The sequence below is a fragment of the Procambarus clarkii genome, chromosome 74, assembly GCF_040958095.1.
Source record: "Procambarus clarkii isolate CNS0578487 chromosome 74, FALCON_Pclarkii_2.0, whole genome shotgun sequence".
Taxonomy (NCBI): Eukaryota; Metazoa; Arthropoda; class Malacostraca; order Decapoda; family Cambaridae; genus Procambarus; species Procambarus clarkii.
The window spans coordinates 11,461,307-11,480,378 of NC_091223.1; the positions used below are offsets into that span (position 1 = coordinate 11,461,307).

At 45.1% G+C, this 19,072-nt stretch overlaps 1 protein-coding gene across 13 annotated transcripts in view; it reads left to right on the forward strand.

The window, feature by feature from the left end:
- The window catches only part of LOC123767372 (uncharacterized), a 648,238-nt gene that overhangs the window by 558,852 nt on the left and 70,314 nt on the right, over positions 1-19,072 (forward strand). For 9 of the 13 annotated variants that reach the window (XM_069312920.1, XM_069312922.1, XM_069312923.1 and 6 more), the window contains 2 exons: positions 3,895-5,927; positions 7,432-7,627. In XM_069312920.1, coding sequence (XP_069169021.1) covers positions 3,895-5,927; positions 7,432-7,627 — 2,229 coding nt within the window. Of the gene's footprint in view, positions 1-3,894; positions 5,928-6,541; positions 6,593-7,431; positions 7,628-19,072 lie in introns of those variants that run through there. The other 4 variants (XR_011224571.1, XR_011224570.1, XR_011224572.1 and 1 more) reach the window with 2 other exon arrangements.

Below are 19,072 nucleotides of genomic sequence, written 5' to 3' on the forward strand. Positions count from 1 at the left end.
CCTTCCGCCTCTCATACGATCGTTGGGTTTGTCTTCCGACGACCTTGTGTTAGTGCTGTGAGCTGGCTTCCTCTTCGGATTTTTGGGATTCCGTGCCCAAAAACATTTGCGTTTTGCCCAAAATAAAAAATGGGGTGCCAAGGCACCCCATTTTTGGGGTGTCTTGGCGCCTCCTGGAGCCTTCACTCGATGTGTTCATGGATGGGTCGTCTCTCAGCTGGGGCTTTGTGACCAGTGCTCACTAGGCCAGCCTGGGACAGTGGGGGGTCCATCCTTCCGTCGGGCTCACAGCACGGTTCGGGAGTTCGTGGCTGTCTGGTTTGCGCTTTGGAGGGTTCGGTTCACTCGGGACTCTCCTGTCCGGCTCCATTCGGACTGTTCTCCGATGGTTCCTTGCTGGAATCGCGAGGGTTCTCTTCGGTCCTTGCCTCTTTGGGATTGGTCCCTTCAAGTGGCTCGTCTGCTAGATTCTCGGGGTTTGGCTCTCCGTGTGGTTCATGTCCAGGAAGTGTTCAACGTCCTGTCGGTTGGCCTGTCTCAGTTCATTCCTCTGTTCATGGATTGGCCGGTCGTCGCTGATTCGTTTCATTGGCTGTCGGACGTACGGACTCCCGGATGTGGACATCTTCGCGTCGGTGTGGTCTCAGTGTCTCCCATTCTATGTAGCGCCCTTTCCCGCCTATGAGGCTTTTGCAATGGATGCCTTTCGGCAGGACTGTTTGAGGTGGAGTTACCTTTACCTCTTCCTCTGGTCCAGCTGTTGCTTTGGGTTCTGGCTTGTTTGGAGTCCTTCCCGAGGTAAGTAGTCCTTGTGGCCCCTTGGTGGCTGGCCCAGCTTTGTTTTCAGATGCTGCTTGATCGGTGTCCGAACCTGGGGCATTTCGTGTGGCTACGCCTCTTTCGGCAGGTCAGACCAGTCTGGTACGTGGCTGGTTCGGCCTTCTCCTTGGCTCTTTGTATCTGGTCTTTCGACGCGGGTGTATTCCCATCTCTATGGTGATAAAGTGGCTTCGTTGAGGGTGTCGTCCCCCCTGCGAGCTTCATCTCGGCGACAGTATGTAGTTTCGTGGCGTTTCTTTTAGCCTTTTTCTTGCTCTTCGTATGTTGTCTTCTCTTTCGCATCGGGCTGTCTTGTCCTTTCTTTGTTTTTTAAGACCGTTAATTGATGCTTCTTACTGTCGCCTCGTATCGTGGGGCGCTGGCAGAGCCGCTCTGGCTTGCGTTTGGGGTGGACGTCACATCCTCCCCGTTCCATACGCTTTCTCGTGGTTTGTTTCATTTCCAGCCTGCTCATGTGCTGCCTGAGCTGCCCTGGTCCTTGGTCAGGGTGCTCTTATCTTTCCTCTCCTCTCGGTTTGTGGTAGCCCCATCGTTTCAAGATTGTTTTTCACAGGCCATATTTTTGGTGGCATTGGCCTCCTGTGGATTGGGTCAGGGAGCTGCCAGCTCTCCTTTTCTTGCCTGTCTTGCCTGGAGCTACTTCACCAAAGACGAAAATAAAAGGGGACTTACCCGGGAGGTGGTCGGTGCTCACATCTAAACTCAAATTTGAGACAGGCTGCAACTGCTGACCCAAAGCAACACAGTCCTGACTAGGCCCAGGAACATTAACAAGGTAGCATGCAGCTGGAACCTGTTCAACTGCCAAAAATCCCGTGCTTGAATGTCAGCCCAGGACATGTTACCAAAGACAGTAGCAAGCGCAGCAAACTTACGAAAGTCATGGGCACAGGAATAGACCAAAGGTTGGCTAGACTTAATAACCCTGCAGACAACCTGAGGGACCCGCACCCTAGATCAGGAAAGAAGGAAAACCGGATCAACCCAAAGCGTATCCCCGGACACAGAATCTGTGGCGCGCAAATAACGACAGAGGGCTGCTACTGACCACAACACATGATGCACTCCCCAGCCTGACCAACCAAGCATCAACTACTCCAAGGGACCCTCCGGAAAGCAGCAATCTCATTCTTTGCCAGAAAAGGAGGAGATGGCTGCAAACAAACAAACCTATCACCACGACCAAAAGAGCAGAAACCTCTGCTCCGGAGAAAAGCATGAAGCTCCACAGTTCGACCCCCAGAGGACTTGAACCGAATGGGCCACAAGAAACTGAGGAGAAGAGAGATAGGAGAGCACTCTGTCCAAAGACCAGGACAGCTCAGGCGGCGCATGAGCAGGCCAGAGGTGAAACAATGCATGAGACAGCTTGCAAAACAGCGCAGAAGTAACATCTGTACAGAAATTATGCTGCAGCGGCTCCGCCAATGCTGCACGATATGAGGTGTCAGTATTCATCATAAGATGATGGCCCTGAAACAACCAAGAGAGAAAGGACAAAACAATCGGAACCGAAAGCGAAGTACAACAACGAAGAGTCAAAAAGAAATGGAAGGGCCGCCAGGAAACTTCATACTGCCGCCGAGACAAAGCCCGCAGGTGGAACACCATCAAGGAAGCCACCTGATCACCACACAGATGGTGATAGACTCAAGTCAAAAAGACCAAACAAACTGCAAATACTGAACCCCGGGATGTGTCCACTCATGAGGGTGAAGCAGGGGGTACCACCAAACAAAGTCAAACCCTAATGTAACAGGGGGAGTGACACCAAGGCAGACCCCCCAAGGCAAAAAGAAAAAGAAAAACCTCACAAGAGGCCTGCTCCCCTACCTGTGCAAAAACTACATCTTACCCCAAGGTTAACAAGGGAAGAAACCCCTCCAAACACTCAGTGCAGTCAATCGCTGAGCAGCTAAAGACCAACAGAGTTAGACCCAACGTGACCTGTGGAAGAGAACCCTAAGCCCAAAGGGCGGTACTTACAGGGAACTCAGGAAAGGTGACCCTAAGCACATGCAGCCTGAGTACCTGCGAATATTACTCCCAGCTTGCATGCTACCTTAAGAGCAGTACTGAACCAAAGGACAGCACAACACATGAGTCTGGAGCTGGAGCCACACAACCATGCCGTATTACATCAGCTGAAGAACTGGTGTGTGGATCGCCAGCACGGGGGTCTGGGGCTCTCCCTTCCCCCTCCCAGGGAGGGGGGGAGCTGTGCAGACATGCGGCGTGGCTCATGTGATGTCATGCTCATTTGCTCGTTTTCAATTGAGGAGTTCTGTCCACTCGTTTGTCTATTTTTGGCGTTTTTAACCAGAATAGGGGGGTTTGTTTTGGGGCGCTTACCTTTCTGGGTGCCTGTCCCAGTCAATGGCAGATATAGAATGGTCCAAATCACATGTGCATTTCTACAGGCCATTGCTCCTTGGGCCTCTCTGAGGGGGCCAGGTTCTGGCTCATGGTCCCTGGTAAGCCTAGAACTCCACCCACATCAACTGATGCCAAATTCTAAAGAGATGCATATCAGCCTGGATAGCTCTAGGGAGCCGAAGGGGCTCCCCACAGAAACTAAAATGACTGGAACTGTTGGTTTCTGAAGACCGAAATAAAGGGACTGGAAATGATCCCTGACTAACCAAAAAGGAATAGTTCCAGTCCCTAATGCCTCTGTTGATGTAACAGTAAATAGGTACCCAGGAGTTTGGCAACTTTTGTGGGGTTGCATACTGGAGAAGGTCAATAATTTGACCTTGGCAGGACCTTGATACAAGCCTAAAATACATGCAGTCACAGGCTTCCTGTGACCAACAAAACAAATTATCATTATTATGAAGTAGTCATATCCCCTGTTTATGAAATTAACATTACATGACTCCCAGCTGATGACATTCTAATTTTTCTCAAAAATAGCTTCCCTTAATTCAGAATTTCAAAGTGCACTTCTTAAAATAATTCACTTCAGACATCTGACAACACAGCCTAAGGATTTTCATGTTCATTGATTTGGTACTAAATTGAATGAATAGAATAAATACCTGTGTTTTGCAGGTGCAGTCTGCAGGAGGGTCTGGAGGGTCCACTCAACACTCTGGTCCTGTCATCACTTTGGAGGTCCCTACCAACGATCAGCATCGTTGTCTCTCGCCCATCACCGAACTGCCCACACCTGTGCCTACACCTGTTCCTTCACCACTCCCCACACCCTGCAGATACAGACCCAAGCCACGCACAAGCTCAGAATCTAATGACAACAAAGATAGCGAAGACACTGAATCCGAATTTTCTTTGTCCATTTCTGTGGAGCGCAGCAGTTCAGATAGCTCTGGTCCAGACCACCGCATCTTCTTTACTTCCCTGAAAAGCTTGCATAGCCTTCCCTATGCGAGCATCAGGTCAGAGACACTCTCACCCACTGGTGCTACTGTCACACCCTCTTCTTCACTCTCATCAAGAACTCCTTCTCCTGTAACATCACCCAATATTTCACCTGCATCTTCACCTAAAGTTAAAATAAAGCCTCCACCATTGCATATTCCAAATGCTAATTTGCTTAAATTCTGCCCTGAAAAAGGGGAAAGCTCGTCTGATGGCGGAGGTGCATATGGGGGCATCAGTGTAACTGTTCCAGTGATTAAAGTGGAGGATACTGATGAGGTGCGCTGGGACTCTGCACCACGAACACGATCGCAAAGTGTCGACGTGGGTAGAATCCTTCAGGCTCCTCTCATTACAGTTTCTTCTGCTGATGATGATCCTCAGTCACCTTCACCACCACCACAGCCTCTTATAATACCAACACTAAATGTTACATTAGCTTCACCACCTGCATTGAGAAAGCAGTATCCCCTTGTACCAATGATCAATATTGAAGCACCTCAGCCCTCCAAGCCTCCTGTTCCTCCTCCAAGACGGCATCCACTACAACGAGAGAAGGCTGGATCTTTGGATTTGCATCCTGCCCCTGCCATCACAGTTACTAGCATTCTCAGTGAGGCTGAGTCTGACACAGACTCTCCCACAAACGGATGCCGGCGTGGTGGACCTTCATCTTGTTATCTCAGTCCATTTCTAGGGGTTGATTTAAGAGCCTCTGAATCTAATCTTAGTTCATCTGGATATAGCTCTGCATATTCTCCAGGCCCTTCACGGTGTTCCTCGAACAATCCACTGTGTCCAGACGAACCGTCGACTCCCTCTGTGTCATCAATACCTCCCCGGGCCCTACAAATTCCCAGTCCTCCACCTGCTGTAACTCCTCCAAACAGATCAAAACGTCGACCTCTGCTCAAATCTCCACCAACTGAAATTGTCCCCATAACCATTACCCCTTCCCCACTACTCCGAACAGACTCTGAAACTACAGATGATCCTGCTGTCTCCCAGCCAGAAGCCGATTCTGCTTTGGAGTTGGACACTAACGATGAGTGTAGTGATAGTGTTATGCAGGGAAACGAAGTGCAAAAAATTGGCTGTGTGGATGAAGCAGAGGCACAGCGACAAAGATTGCTGCTCTCCTCTAGCCATTCTTTTCCTAAGGAATCACCTCGCTTGGCCAGATCTCCGCCAGCTATTGTGGTCCATACCTCACTACATAGTGAATCATCATTAGAAGATTGCCTAACTGAAAAGCCTGCCCGATTAAGCCCGGTCAGTTCTCGTAGTGAATCTCCCATTAGTGATTCTCGTCTTAGTGTAGTAAGAATATATCCAGCCTTCTTTGGTGTGAGTGGGAAGCCTGAGTTACCATACACAGACTCGGATGGCCTCTATGATTGCCCATCATCAGAAGTCCTTCATTCAGACTCCCATGCATCTACCTCCCCACTCAAACGCTTAGGTCGAAAGCGACTAAAGAGGTCCCCAGGAAAGGGACTTAAATCATTGCTAGGCATAGGAAGTGTTGCATCTACTGAGGGAGTTGGTGGAAGTGGGGTTGCAGGGCAGAATGAAGCGGTTAAGAGTCGACTTGAGCCTCCTCATTGGGATCGGTCGCCACGCAGGCATTCACCTAAGCGACGCATAAGAGCACAAACAAGTGTTGATCTTCTCTCTTCGTCTAATGAAAGCATCACGTCTCAAAGGTACGTTGCCTTCAAGCATGCATGTGATTGGCTTCAGAAGCATGATGGTTGCTTACATGATTCATAGGTTGATGCACAATTGTTTGTTAATGCAACTTCTTACAATGTATTATCAATTTGCTATTACAAGTAGCCAACACAAAAAAATGCATTTACTCTAATATTAATAGTGTGTGTCATGTTTTAAGGACCATTAATCATCCAATGACAGGCTTTGGCTTTGCATTCTATATTATGCATGGTAATTATTTTATTTGTATACCAGTAATAAGCTTGGATTGTGTGTTTTTATTACACTTTACACTTTGTTCATTGAATTTATACATAATCTTATAAAAATGTAAAAATAACAAGCAAGAATTACAGTTTTGTTAAAACTCGTCTTTATACGTTCAAGTCTTACAAATACTTACAAGGTTTAGTTTAAATATGAAAATTTAAAGAGTTATAATAGTAATTCTTGTTTCTTAATGCATACTAAATACCCAACTTTCTCATGAATCCCTATGGTACCCAGATTTGAGTTTTTAGAATATCAAGCCTTTGGTTACTTACGCATGGCCTTATTTAATCCCTTCTCACTTTGTGACATCACTGCTCTCTGGACCAATCAGAACACTTCGTGCAGCCACTTGAGCCTTCAGTACAACAGCACAAAATACTCTGTAAGTTTATGTTGTAGTAGAATAGTGTCAATGCATTCATTTAATGTTTTGTTTTTAGTTTCTAGTCCATTGTTAATTTAAGTTTCTATAATATTGATTTTTTCTATGGTGTATTATTTTTATTATAGAAACAGTATACATCTTGAGCAACTGCAGTGAGAGGCAACATTACCTGTCTCTGCATCATGTGACTAAAACCATGGCAGTTTACCTTCGGCAGACTTTGTTGCAGAAGATTATATACGTTTCCATATTTTGCAGTTGTCTTAGACTGTTTAAGAATGTGTATTCAAGCATAATGACTTACCGTATGCGTTGTAGTGTGTTGTGTTGCCGTACATAATGTGAACTTAAAGATTTATAAATAGGACTCTGACAGGTTCACTTTCATTGTACTTGAAAAGTTCTATTTTTCAGATTCAGCCAATATTTTTGCATGTCATGAATTAACTGTGGGGTTGGCCCAATATACTTAAACTTGGGAAGTTCATTGGAAATTTATTTCAATAAAGCATGTGAAATGTGATTTAGGTGTCACATTCCAAGTACTGGGAAGGTGTATTGGTATTGGTAGGTAGGAAGTATTGGTAAGAGTATCATTTGTGGCTGCCAGAGATATGCATCTCTGGGCTACTACATAATAGTAGCAGTATCATTTGTGGCTGGCAGAGATATGCATCTCTGGGCTACTACATAATAGTAGCAGTATCATTTGTGGCTGGCAGAGATGCATCTCTTGGCTACTACATAATACAGTAGAAGCAATATTATGTAGCGAGTTCCAGAGATGCAGCTTTTGACTTGTACATATTTGGAAACTGAGGATCCTGTCATTGTAGCCCAGTAGGCAGCAGTTCCAGCCCAGGCGAGAATGTGGAGCCAGGGTTGCACGAAGGCGAACATGGACGTGATGGCAACTCTGCAGGGGGCCGCGGCGGCCGTCGCAGAAGGCCACTTCTTCGAGGGGAGTCCATTCCCTCCAAGTATTTGACCCGCCAAGGCTCTGTTGATGCATCTGGCGAGGAAACTCAAGAGGTTAGTGTAGTTGATGCGTGACATTATCAGTTGTGTTACTCGTGACACTGTTGACAGCTGACTGTGCCTCAGGGCAAGATATTGCTAATGAAGTTCTAACACTACACTTCCGGAATACTTGTTTTAAAAACCCATACCTTTCCATGCGATGCAAGAATTGACATGGACTTGAAGTGACAAATATCATTTTGTTTCTGTGCAGTTAACAATCTTAGATCATAACTACTGTAGTTCTTAATATTATAATTTAGTGAAAAATCTTTATTTCATAAAGTTGAGGAAATCTTGATGAGGTAAATTTTGTTTCTTCCCCCTTTTGCTGTAGCCAGGTGGTACTGTATTGGGAATGTAGCAAAAGTGGCACTGTTGTGCTAGTGTAGCTAGATGGTATTGTTGTGGTGTTGCTAGGTGGCATTGTAGTGCTAGTGTAGCTAGGTAGCATTGTAGTACTATTTATTTTATATATATATATATATATATATATATATATATATATATATATATATATATATATATATATATATATATATATATATATATATATATATATATATATATATATATATATATATATATACACACACACACACATACATATACATACATACAAGAATCGTTACATTCTTGTACAGCCACTAGAATGTGTAGCATTTCGGGCAAGTCCTTGTTTGTTGACAAGACCACACACACTAGAAGGTGAAGAGACGACGGCGTTTCGGTCCACCCTGGACCATTCTCAAGTTGATTGTGATGAGGGAAGATTGATTGATTGATAAAGATTAACTCCTTAACTGCATTGCCTCCAAATATGACACCCCCCACAGTGCGCAGGAAATATATTCTCTGGAAAAAATTATTTTGATTTTTTAAAGTGTCAAAAACCCTTCCCTCAGTATGGGTATGTAAAAAAAAAAATGAAATTGTACTTACTTTGGCTGCTATGGGGTCCGTAAGTTGGCGCGTGATGTCATCATTCCCCATTCGCCCGTGACTTACGTTCCTGGGGCGGGGGGCATGAGTTGCCGCGAATATATTTTTGTTCATTTTTTGTGCACAGTTCCAAATACATTTTATTTGTTTTTACGTGCTAATCCTATGTATAATGAACACGTACACTATATTATGGCAGTAAAACATCCATACTGTCCGAAGACACTGTGTTACGTACATGACACTTGTGTACACATATGCTGCACATATTTATTATGTATCATGCTAATTTATGTATATATATACAATCTATTTACACACTATACACTGTCACACACTATATACATTCACCATCAACACACTCAGAACACCTCGAGTGAGAGCAGTCACACCCAGCCAGTCTCCCTCACTCCAACATCTTACTCGCCAACATTGCTCTTCCCACCATTCTGTTATTGTTCTTATTACACTAATTACACATGTTATATATACCTATCTACATGTTTTATTTACCAGAACTATGCAAGTAAGCTGGTATTGTGTCCAAACGGTACAGTTGCCACCATACACTGCATGAAAAATCACACAGCAGACGACGCTACGATTACTACGTAACCTCCCTCGCCAAAATAGCTCCTCTCAACATTCTCCTGTTGCTGTTATTACACTATATACACACGTACATATGTATTGCCCATAGCGAACCACTAAGCTAGTATGGTGAGCAAAACAAGAGTGGCTGCCACACACAAACACACAGAGGCTACCTCAATTCTCTCCCTCCCTCCTTCCCCAAAATTCCTCCTTCCACAATACTACGCACAACGCTAATTATAACCATAATCCTGCTATTATTACAATCCTGGTCACTAATTCCTGTAAATGAATAATTGACCACACGATTATTTTGAAAGGGAACCTAAGAAATCATTTGAAGATTCCTAGATGGACGAAATAATGCTGTGGTGCTGTGGCTAGCGCTGTGAATATCATGAACAGTATTGAATCACTGATATTTGAACATTGTACCCAGTCACTATCACACTCAGGCTCTTCTATAACACTATCATGGCTAAATAATACAAGTTATATGTATATTTTGACATTATTAGGCGATGCTGTGGTCACACGCTGAATACCCAGAGGCGCGTTGTGCAAACCAGACGTGAGCCTGCAGGCGCATTGCGCAGTTTAAGGGTTAAGCCACCCAAGAGGTGGCATGGGCATGAATAGCCCGTAAGTGGTACAATTTTTTTTTTTTTTTTTTTTAGTAATTCTTTCCAGTATTCTGAGGTTGCATTTCATCGTCAAGCTGTTATCGCGGGGGAGGATACGGCTTCACAGTCTTTATGAGGGTGTCCAGCTGGTGGACAACTTTGTTGACCAGGTGAGTGGCTGTGTTGATGGCTTTAGGGTGGCCACTGCAAGATTCAGAAACTCTTAAAGCTCTTCTAAGGTTGTTGGTTGCTTCACATTCCAGAAGATAGTGAAGTAATGGCTTTTCTGTAACAGTTTGGCAGAAGATGCACTCTCTCTGTCGGGGTTCACCAATCTCCCAGTTGCATCTGTAACCTAGACGTAGTCTATATAACCTAACTGCTATTTCCCTGTGGATTCCTTTTGGGATATTTAACCTTTCTAATTTGGTTGCCTGAAAATACCATGTTGCAGAGGGCGAACCTTCAGCTATTCTCTGGTGTAGGTAAGCTTTGTTGAGGTGTGCGAGTTTTTTGGTGATGTTTTTTATGTTCTCTAGGCTGGGTTGAATTGTTTTATGTATCACTGGATGACGAGTTGCCAATTTAGCAATTTCATCAGCTTTCTCATTTAACACTTTGGCGTACCCCGCGCGCCACCCCTCAACTGTGCGATTTGGGTCCCAGGGTGTCACGGGAGCGCGTGTAAATTCTGAAAAGTGTATACTCTCTTCAACTTTGTCACCTTAATTCTCGTCCTACGAGATTAAATTTTGTATCATTGTGTTCGCAATAGAATTCTCTACAGCACTAAATGCATATAAACTCCAAACGCCCAGCTAATTACCCGCAGCAAACAGAGAAAGTGCGAACGAGTTACCCAGGAGCGCGCAAACGCGATAAAATGTTTTCACTATTTTCACTCTGGTCACCTCAATTCTCGTCCTAGGTCTTTCATTTTGGTCTCAATGGGTTCGCAATAGAATTCTCTAGAGGAACATTAGCATATAAAATAAAAAACCTGGTCACACTCCAACCGCCGACGAGTTGAAGACGGGCCACGCGTTAGCCGCGAGTGAGCGCTCAGACGCCTTCCAGCTACACTCCCAATTCCCGCCCTTTTCAAGCCTTTCTTTCGCAATTTTCTTCCTGGAATGGCCTTGTTCATGATCACTATCCATCGTGGAGTAAGTGTAGATAGTTTCTAAAGCCGCAGTAAGAAATATAGCCACGGAAAATAGCCGAAATGTTCACACGTTTGAGATGCGAGGGGAGGCGACATTGGTCACAACAGTGGAGCGAAAACAATGGGCCCACGGCATGTGCCAAGCCGCCTGAGGGCCACGAGGCTCAACAAACAAAATGGGAAGACATCGGTGCGCATTTTAAAACCAGTCCCAAAAAAATCGGATAAAAACCTGATTTTTGGTGATTATTTAAAGTGGATGACGCGATGTTGCATCATCCCCGGTATTACCGACAGTAAACGGATGATGCAATGCTGCGTCATGCCCGGGTGAAAGTGTTAATGGGATTCCAACATGGGATGGGATCCAGTTTAAGGTTATGTTGAGTCCTTTGCCTTTAGCGACTGCTCCAAGATACAAAATGGTGGTAATTATTTCCACGTTATCTTTCCACTGTTTTTGTCCTAGTATTTGAAGTGCAGCTTTTGAGTCTGTGCGTATGATTGCATTTCGAGTGTTTTGTGCAATCACATATGCGAATGCCTGTTGTATGGCAAACAGCTCAGTTTGGGTTGATACTAGTTCTCCCAGTCTCCAGTATACCTGTACGCTGGTCGTGCAAAGAGCAGCGCCAGCACTCTCGTATTGTGTCAACTGATCCGTCTGTGAAGATGTGGGTGGCTCCTGCTACTGCTATGCTATACATTTGCTCTTCTATTATGCGCCTTAGGATTGTCGGATCATAGGCAGCCTTTTTCATTGGGAGACTTTCTATTATTATTTTGAAAGTAGGCTCTTCCCATGGTGCGGAAGGATGATGAGGGAAGGTGATGAAGGCAATAAATAGGCAAGAGAGAGGTGAGGAGCAAGGCAAAAGGTACGAAAGGTAAGATGTAGTAGAGAGGATAGTAGTAGGAATAAGAACTGCAGAATACCCATTGGCCTATACGAGGCAGCTCCTATTCATAGCCACCGAATGAGAAGGGGATAGTAATAGGAATAAGAAGAGGATAGCAAGGGAACATAAGAGTAAACAATGAACAGAAAAAGAAAAGGAAAGAGAAAGAAAGATAAATGGAAGGGTAAGCTTATGTTAGGTCACGTTTGTTAGAAAGATTAGAGCATTTGAGTATATACTGTGAAAGGGAAGATTCAACAGCAACAAAGCCAGGACTCAAGTTCATGTTTAGTACATTGTGTATTAGAGCCAATTCAACAAGTTGGCGTCTGTGTAGAGTAGAGGCAGGAAAGATTGTTTTGGAGGAAGACCAATCAATAGGATGATTAGAATCCCTCATATGACAGTCCTCACATTACCCTTCCATTTATCTTTCTTTCTCTTTCCTTTTGTTTTTCTTTTTCTGTTCATTGTTTACTCTTATGTTCCCTTGCTATCCTCTTCTTATTCCTATTACTATCCTTTTCTCATTCGGTGGCTATGAATAGGAGCTGTCTCATATGGGCCAATGTGCCTCCTGCAGTTCTTATTCCTACTACTATCCTCTCTACTACATCTTACCTTTCGTACCTTTTGCCTTGCTCCTCGCCTCTCTCTTGCCTATTTATTGTCTTCATCACCTTCCCTCATCACAATTGACTTGAGAATGGTCCAGGACAGACTGAAACTTCGTCATCCCTTCACCTTCTAGTGTGTGTGGTCTGGTCAACATACTTCAGCCAAGTTATTGTGACTCATTGCCTGCAAGTCCTTAATCCTACGTTCCCCGGAATACATCCCTTACGAAGATTTGTTTTAACAACCAGGTACCCATTTTACTGTTGGGCTAAACAGAGGATACAGTTAAGGATTTGCACCCAGTAAATCCTCCCCGACAGGGATACAAACCAAGGACAAAGCTCTCGTTGAATGCCAGGCGAGCATCTTACCACTACGCCATGGAGATTGCAAAGCTACTATTGTAGCTAGGTGGCATTGTAATGCTAGCTAGTGACAGTTCTTGCCTACTGGGGACCACAAGCCAGAACCTGGTCCCCTCAGAGAGGCACGAGGAGCAATGGCTTATAGAAACCCCCATGTGGTCAGGAGCATTCTATGTCTGCCATCGACCTGGTCTGACACCTAGAAAGGTAGGCGTCCCAAAACAAACCCCTATTCTGGTGAAACTATTACTACCAAAAGCCGAACGAGTAGACAGAATTCCCCAAACGAAAATGATCAAACTAGCATGATGTTATAACATTGCCATGCTGTTGTCTGCATAGCTTTTCCCCTCTCTGGGAGGGGAAGGGGGAGCCCCAGACCCCCATGCCAGTGATCCAACTACTAGTTATTGGCTGATGAGATTCTGGAGAAATTGTGTGCATCTGGTTCCTGTTTTTTTTTTCTCTTCCATTTCTTGTGGTGTGGGGGTGTCTCTACTGGTGGTGTGTGAGCCAGGAGTAATATTCCATGGTACTCGGGCTGCATGTGCCTAGGGTTCCCTTCCCTAAGTGCCCAGTAAGACCTGCCCTTGGGGCTTGGAGCCTCCTTCCACAAGTCACTTTGGGATCTACCTCCAGTGTGTCTTTTACTGCTCGGTACTTGGCCACCTTTGGGGTCAGCTGGGGTTTTTTGTTCCCCTTGTTTGTCTCTGGGAATGGGGTAGTTTTCGTCACTGGTAGGGGCGCAGGGTACTGCACAGCTAGTTATCACCTATTAACCTATTATAGCGGTCAGCTCAGTTCCGCCTGGGTATGTTATCCTCTTGCGGGTTTTTTCTTTTGTTTTTGTTGTTCCTGCCTGGTGAGGATGGGGGGGGAGGTCTGCCTTGTCCTCCCCTTTCTCTGTTGTTTGGGTCTGTGTATTTTCTTCTGTATTGGTGGTATTCCCCGCTAGGCCCCCGTGAGTGGACACATCCCAGGGGTCCAGCTTTTAGAAGTTCGTTTGGTAGACTTGGGCGCCGGTTTGCAATACCCTGCCTGGGCTTTTCTTAGTGTGTTAAGAAGGCTACAGGCCCTGGGAAACCCAACGGGGGCTCTGTGGTCCAATGGATGTGACCTTCAAGTTCTTTCTTGCTTCGACGGAACCCTCGAGTTCCCTCTTGCTTCGTGCAAGTTTGAAGGATGCTCTGTCCCCTTGTCTCAGGGTGACACTCACCAGTTGTGCCTACGCCATACTTCCTGTTGGGTCAGTGGTTCATTCGACCCAGAGTCGTGCGATGTTTGTTGTCTGTACATGTTCCAGTTCACACAAGCTACTGATCATGATATGAGGGTGCAGGCAGCTGTTGCGTTGCATGCTCAGTTTAGGTTGCTGCAATGCTTTAGGTTGGTTGCTGCCCTGGATGCCCAGAGACTGGCCTGTTTTGATTACAGGGACCCAGACTTAGGGGTTGGAGTCTGAACATCTAACAGATCTGTGTCTGTTAGATGTTCAGGAGTTGGCTTACCTCGACGACTGGCTGGTTTGGGTTCCCAGTCGGTCTGCATGTCTGCTCGCCAGGGGTTTGGTGCTTTCCCAGCTCGCTGGGTTCAGGTTCTTGGTGAACTGGCGGAAGTCCCATCTGGTTCCCCTCTTAGGTACTGTCTTGTCTGGGACGCTTGGACCGTTTCCTTGTCTCTGCTTTCGGCGGCTCTGCTTCGCTTGCATTCATACCTTCGTCTGTTCCTGATGGGCTCCTGAGTCACATGGCAGTTGCTCGAGGGTTTGTGCCGGAGCCTGAACTTTGTCATGATGATCTACTCGCCAGGTCGGGTGTGGCTTCGTTGGCTGTTCTGGTTCCTTCGGGAACGTCTCTTCCACCTCTCTCATGACCGTCGGGTTTGGCCTCCGGGGGCTTTGTGTCGGTTGCTGCATTGCCAGATTCCTCTTTGGGTTTTTCAGGGCACAGTGCCTTGGCGCCTACCCCAAGTTCTCACTCAGTGTTTCACGGACGCTTCATCTCTCAGCTGGGGCTTTGTGACCAGTGCTCACCAAACCAGCCAGGGTCAGTGGGGTTCATCCTTCTGTCGGGCTTACAGCACAGTACGGGAATTCACGGCAGTGTGGACGTCGCTCCAGAAGATTCAGGTCGCTTGCGGATCGATGATCATGTTCTGTTTGGGCTGTTCCCCAGTGGTTCATTGTCTGAACCTAGGGGGGAGGTTCCTGCGGTCTTTGGCTCTTTGGGGCTGGTCGCTTCGAGTGACTTGTCTGCAGAGTTCTCGGGGTTTTGCTCTCCTGGAGGTTCACATTCAGGGGTGTCCAATGTCTTAGTAGACAGCCTGTCCTGGTTCATTCCCTGGTCCACAGAATGGACGGTCGATGCAAACTCATTCAGTTGGCTCTGCCAGACTTTCTGCCCCCGGAAGAGGCTCTCTCCACATCGGCATGATCGAGGCTTCTCCTGGTATATGTGGCGCCCTTTCCCGACTGCGAGGCAGTCGGGGTCGACGCTTTTCAGCAGGACTGGGCGAGGCGGGGTTAATTGTACCTCTTTCCTCTGGTTCAGCTGTTACTCTGGGTCCTGGCTCACTTGGAGACTTACCAGGGGAGAGTCGTCCTTCTGGCTCCTTGGTGGCTGGCCTAGCCTTGGTTTCAGGCGCTGCTTGCTTGGTGTCTGAACCCGAGGGTCTTCCTGCGGCTTCACCTCTTTCAACAGATCGGTCCAGCCCAGTATAAGGCTCGTTCATTCTTCTCCTCGAGTCTTCACAGCTGGAGTTTCTGACTTGAGTTCATCATCACTTGTATAGGGTGCAGGTAATTGCCTAAGTGCAATTACCTAAGTGTAGTTACAGGATGAGAGCTACGCTCGTGGTGTCCTGTCTTCCCAGCACTCTTTGTCATATAATGCTTTGAAACTACTGCCGGTCTTGGCCTCCACCACCTTCTCACCTAACTTGTTCCAACCATCTACCACTCTGTTTGCGAAAGTGAATTTTCTTATTTCTTCGACATCTTTGTTTAGCTAGTTTAAATCTATGACCTCTTGTTCTTAAAGTTCCAGGTCTCAGGAAGTCTTCCCTATCGATTTTATCTATTCCTGTTACTATTTTGTACGTAGTGATCATATCGCCTCTTTTTCTTCTGTCTTCAACTTTTGGTATATTTAATGCCTCTAACCTCTTCTCGTAGCTCTTGCCCTTCAGTTCTGGGAGCCACTTAGTAGCATGTCTTTGCTCTTTTTCCAGTTTGTTGATGTGCTTCTTAAGATATGGGCACCACACAACCGCTGCATATTCTAGCTTTGGCCTAACAAAAGTTGTGAACAATTTCTATAATATATTGCCATCCATGTATTTAAAAGCAGTTCTGAAGTTAGAAAGCGTGGCATAGGCTCCTCGCACAACATTCTTTATGTGGTCCTCGGGTGATAGTTTTCTATCTAGAACCACCCCTAGATTTCTTTCTTTATCAGAATTCTTTAAAGATTTCCCACATAATATATAGGTTGTGTGGGGTCTATGTTCTCCTATTCCACATTCCATAACATGGCATTTATTAACATTAAATTCCATTTGCCAAGTTTTGCTCCATATACTTATTTTGTCCAGGTCATCTTGAAGGGCATGACAATCATCTAAGTGTCTTATCCTTCCTATTATCTTAGCATCATCAGCAAACATGTTCATATAGTTCTGTATACCAACTAGTAGATCATTTATGTAGACAATAAACATTACTGGTGCAAGAACTGAACCCTGTTGTACTCATTTTGTGACATTTCTCCAGTCTATACATTGCCTCTGATTACTGCCCTCATTTTTCTATCAGTCAGAAAATTAATTTTTCATCTATGTTAGAAGCTTACCTGTCACCCCTCCAATATTTTCCAGTTTCCAGAATAACCTCTTATGTGGAACTCTGTCACAAGCCTTTTTTAGGTCCAGATTGATGCAGTCAACCCAACCATCTCTTTCCTGTAATATCTCTGTGGCTCGATCATAGAAACTGAGTAAATTCGATACACAGGATCTTCCAAATCGAAAACCATACTGTCTGTCTCATATTCTATCATTTCTCTCCAGGTGTTCTACCATTTAGTTTTGATTAGTTTTTCCAATACTTTCACTATTACACTTGTCAATGATACAGGTCTATAATTGAGGGGGTCTTCCCTTCTGCCACTTTTGTAGATTGGAACTATGTTAGCCTGTTTCCACACATCTGCTACGATTCCTGTACACAGGGATGCCTGAAAGATCTGGTGAAGTGGAATGCTGAGCTCAGATGCACATTCTCTCAGTCCCTAGAAGCTCCCTGGCAACTCTCCCTCCCACCGGTCGGCAGTTTTTTCGTGTTTGTTGAAACTTAGCTTCCGAACTGGAGTGTTATGCAGCTGGCGCGGTGAGGTCCGGGGCCCCCCTCCCCCTTTCGGGGAGGGGAGGGCTGTGCGAATGAGCGGAGCGGTAGTAGTGTGTTACGTTTGCTTGTTTGCTTGTTTCTTTGGGATTGTAGGGAGTTATACCTTTCTGTTCGGTTTTTGTTTTTAGTTTCTTACCATGTGGGGTTTGTTTTGTTCTGGGTGTTCTACATTTCTGGGTGCCTAACCCTGTTTGATGGCAGATAAGGAAAAACCCCAACCACAAGGGGGTTTTCCAGGGTCATTGCTCTCTGAAACCTCTCTGAAGGGGCCAGGTTCTGGCTCATGGTCCCTGGTAGGTCTGAACTCCATAGCTAATGTCCCGTTCTAATATAACATACATTAGCCCGATAAGCTCTAGGAAGCCTCCGAGGCTCACCCAGAAAATGGCGTTTCATTACATTCAACGCTGTTTTTTTTTTTTATATCCCCTTGAATTAATTTTGATGTGTGAGAGCTTATTAGTTAAAAGTAATTTCAATAGTTGCAGTTTGTCTTTGAGCTGTTGTAAGAAAATACCTTCAGGAATACTTCAATACCTGTACTGTACATATAGTATTTACTAAGTATATCACTTCCAATTGTAGTGACAAGCACATGGCTGAAAGTGACTTATTACAAGGTAAGAAAACCTTTATTTGCTTGAGGGTCAGCTGGGAAATAACGAAGGTAGGTGGTGGGAGCTGATGTGAAGGACATCCCTTGGCACCTGTAAAGTCAGGTTTGCCCACTTGCCTCGACAGTCAGGTTTGCACACTTGTCTCGACAGTCGGGTTTGCCCACTTGTCTCGACAGTCGGGTTTGCCCACTTGTCTCGACAGTCGGGTTTGCCCACTTGTCTCGACAGTCGGTATTGCTCTCATCTCAAGACAGTCGGGCTTGCCTCCATCTTGAGACAAGTTATGCAAGTTAATAGCAGAGTTTACTCCTCAAAATGATAAAGCTTTCCTTATTAAATTGTGGCTGTAGTTTATTATGACTTGTTATTGTACATTTCAAAATTCTATGCTAGCATATCTGGTTATAAAATGCACGTTCAATGCAATATGTTCCCCTTTGTGCATCTGCTTTTTCATTATTGTGTTTATTGTTATGAAATTTCTGCTAGCCATTCATCAAAAAAAAAATTCTCTTGGTGGTCTGTTTTTTTGCTATATTTTATTATGTAAAGAATATAAAATTTGGTTGTTTGGGACTGAGGACCACTTGAGAAGATGCAGAAAGGTTTAGAAATCAAACAGAATGGTTCAGGCTTTGGGAAAAATGGCTCAGGAGTCCAGTAGAATGGTTCGGGAGTCAGGTGGTTCAATCTAGAGTGAGCTATCTCAAGGTTTGGTGCGTCTACACATCCTGAAACACCCTTGTGCTCCTTTAGAAAATAAACGTGCAAAATTATTCATGTTCAGGATTTAGTGACCAGGATGCTGATAATAATAGCAACTTTGTGCCTTGAGTTAGTGATAGGTGTGTTATGTTTGGAGACATTATGGTGAATCAGGTGGTGATGTCATCTGACTAGCATGTAATTACCTAAGTGTAGTTACAGGATGAGAGCTACGCTCATGATGTCCTGTCTTCCCAGTGTAAGAGAGAGAGAGACCCTTGTGTAGGGAGAAATAGCAGTGTTAAATGTTGAAAAACAGCCTGGAACTCTGACCCCTTTCAGATGCACAGAGCATCATCTCAACAGGAATATGTAATCTCCTACAAACCAATGTAAACAAAAGGGATAAAATGGTTAAAAAAAAAAGCAGATGTAATGCAAGAAAATATTGAGAAACAACTGTGTTAAATGTAGAAAAACAGCCTGGAACATTATAAGACATATAAATGAAGTATTGGGAAATGTGT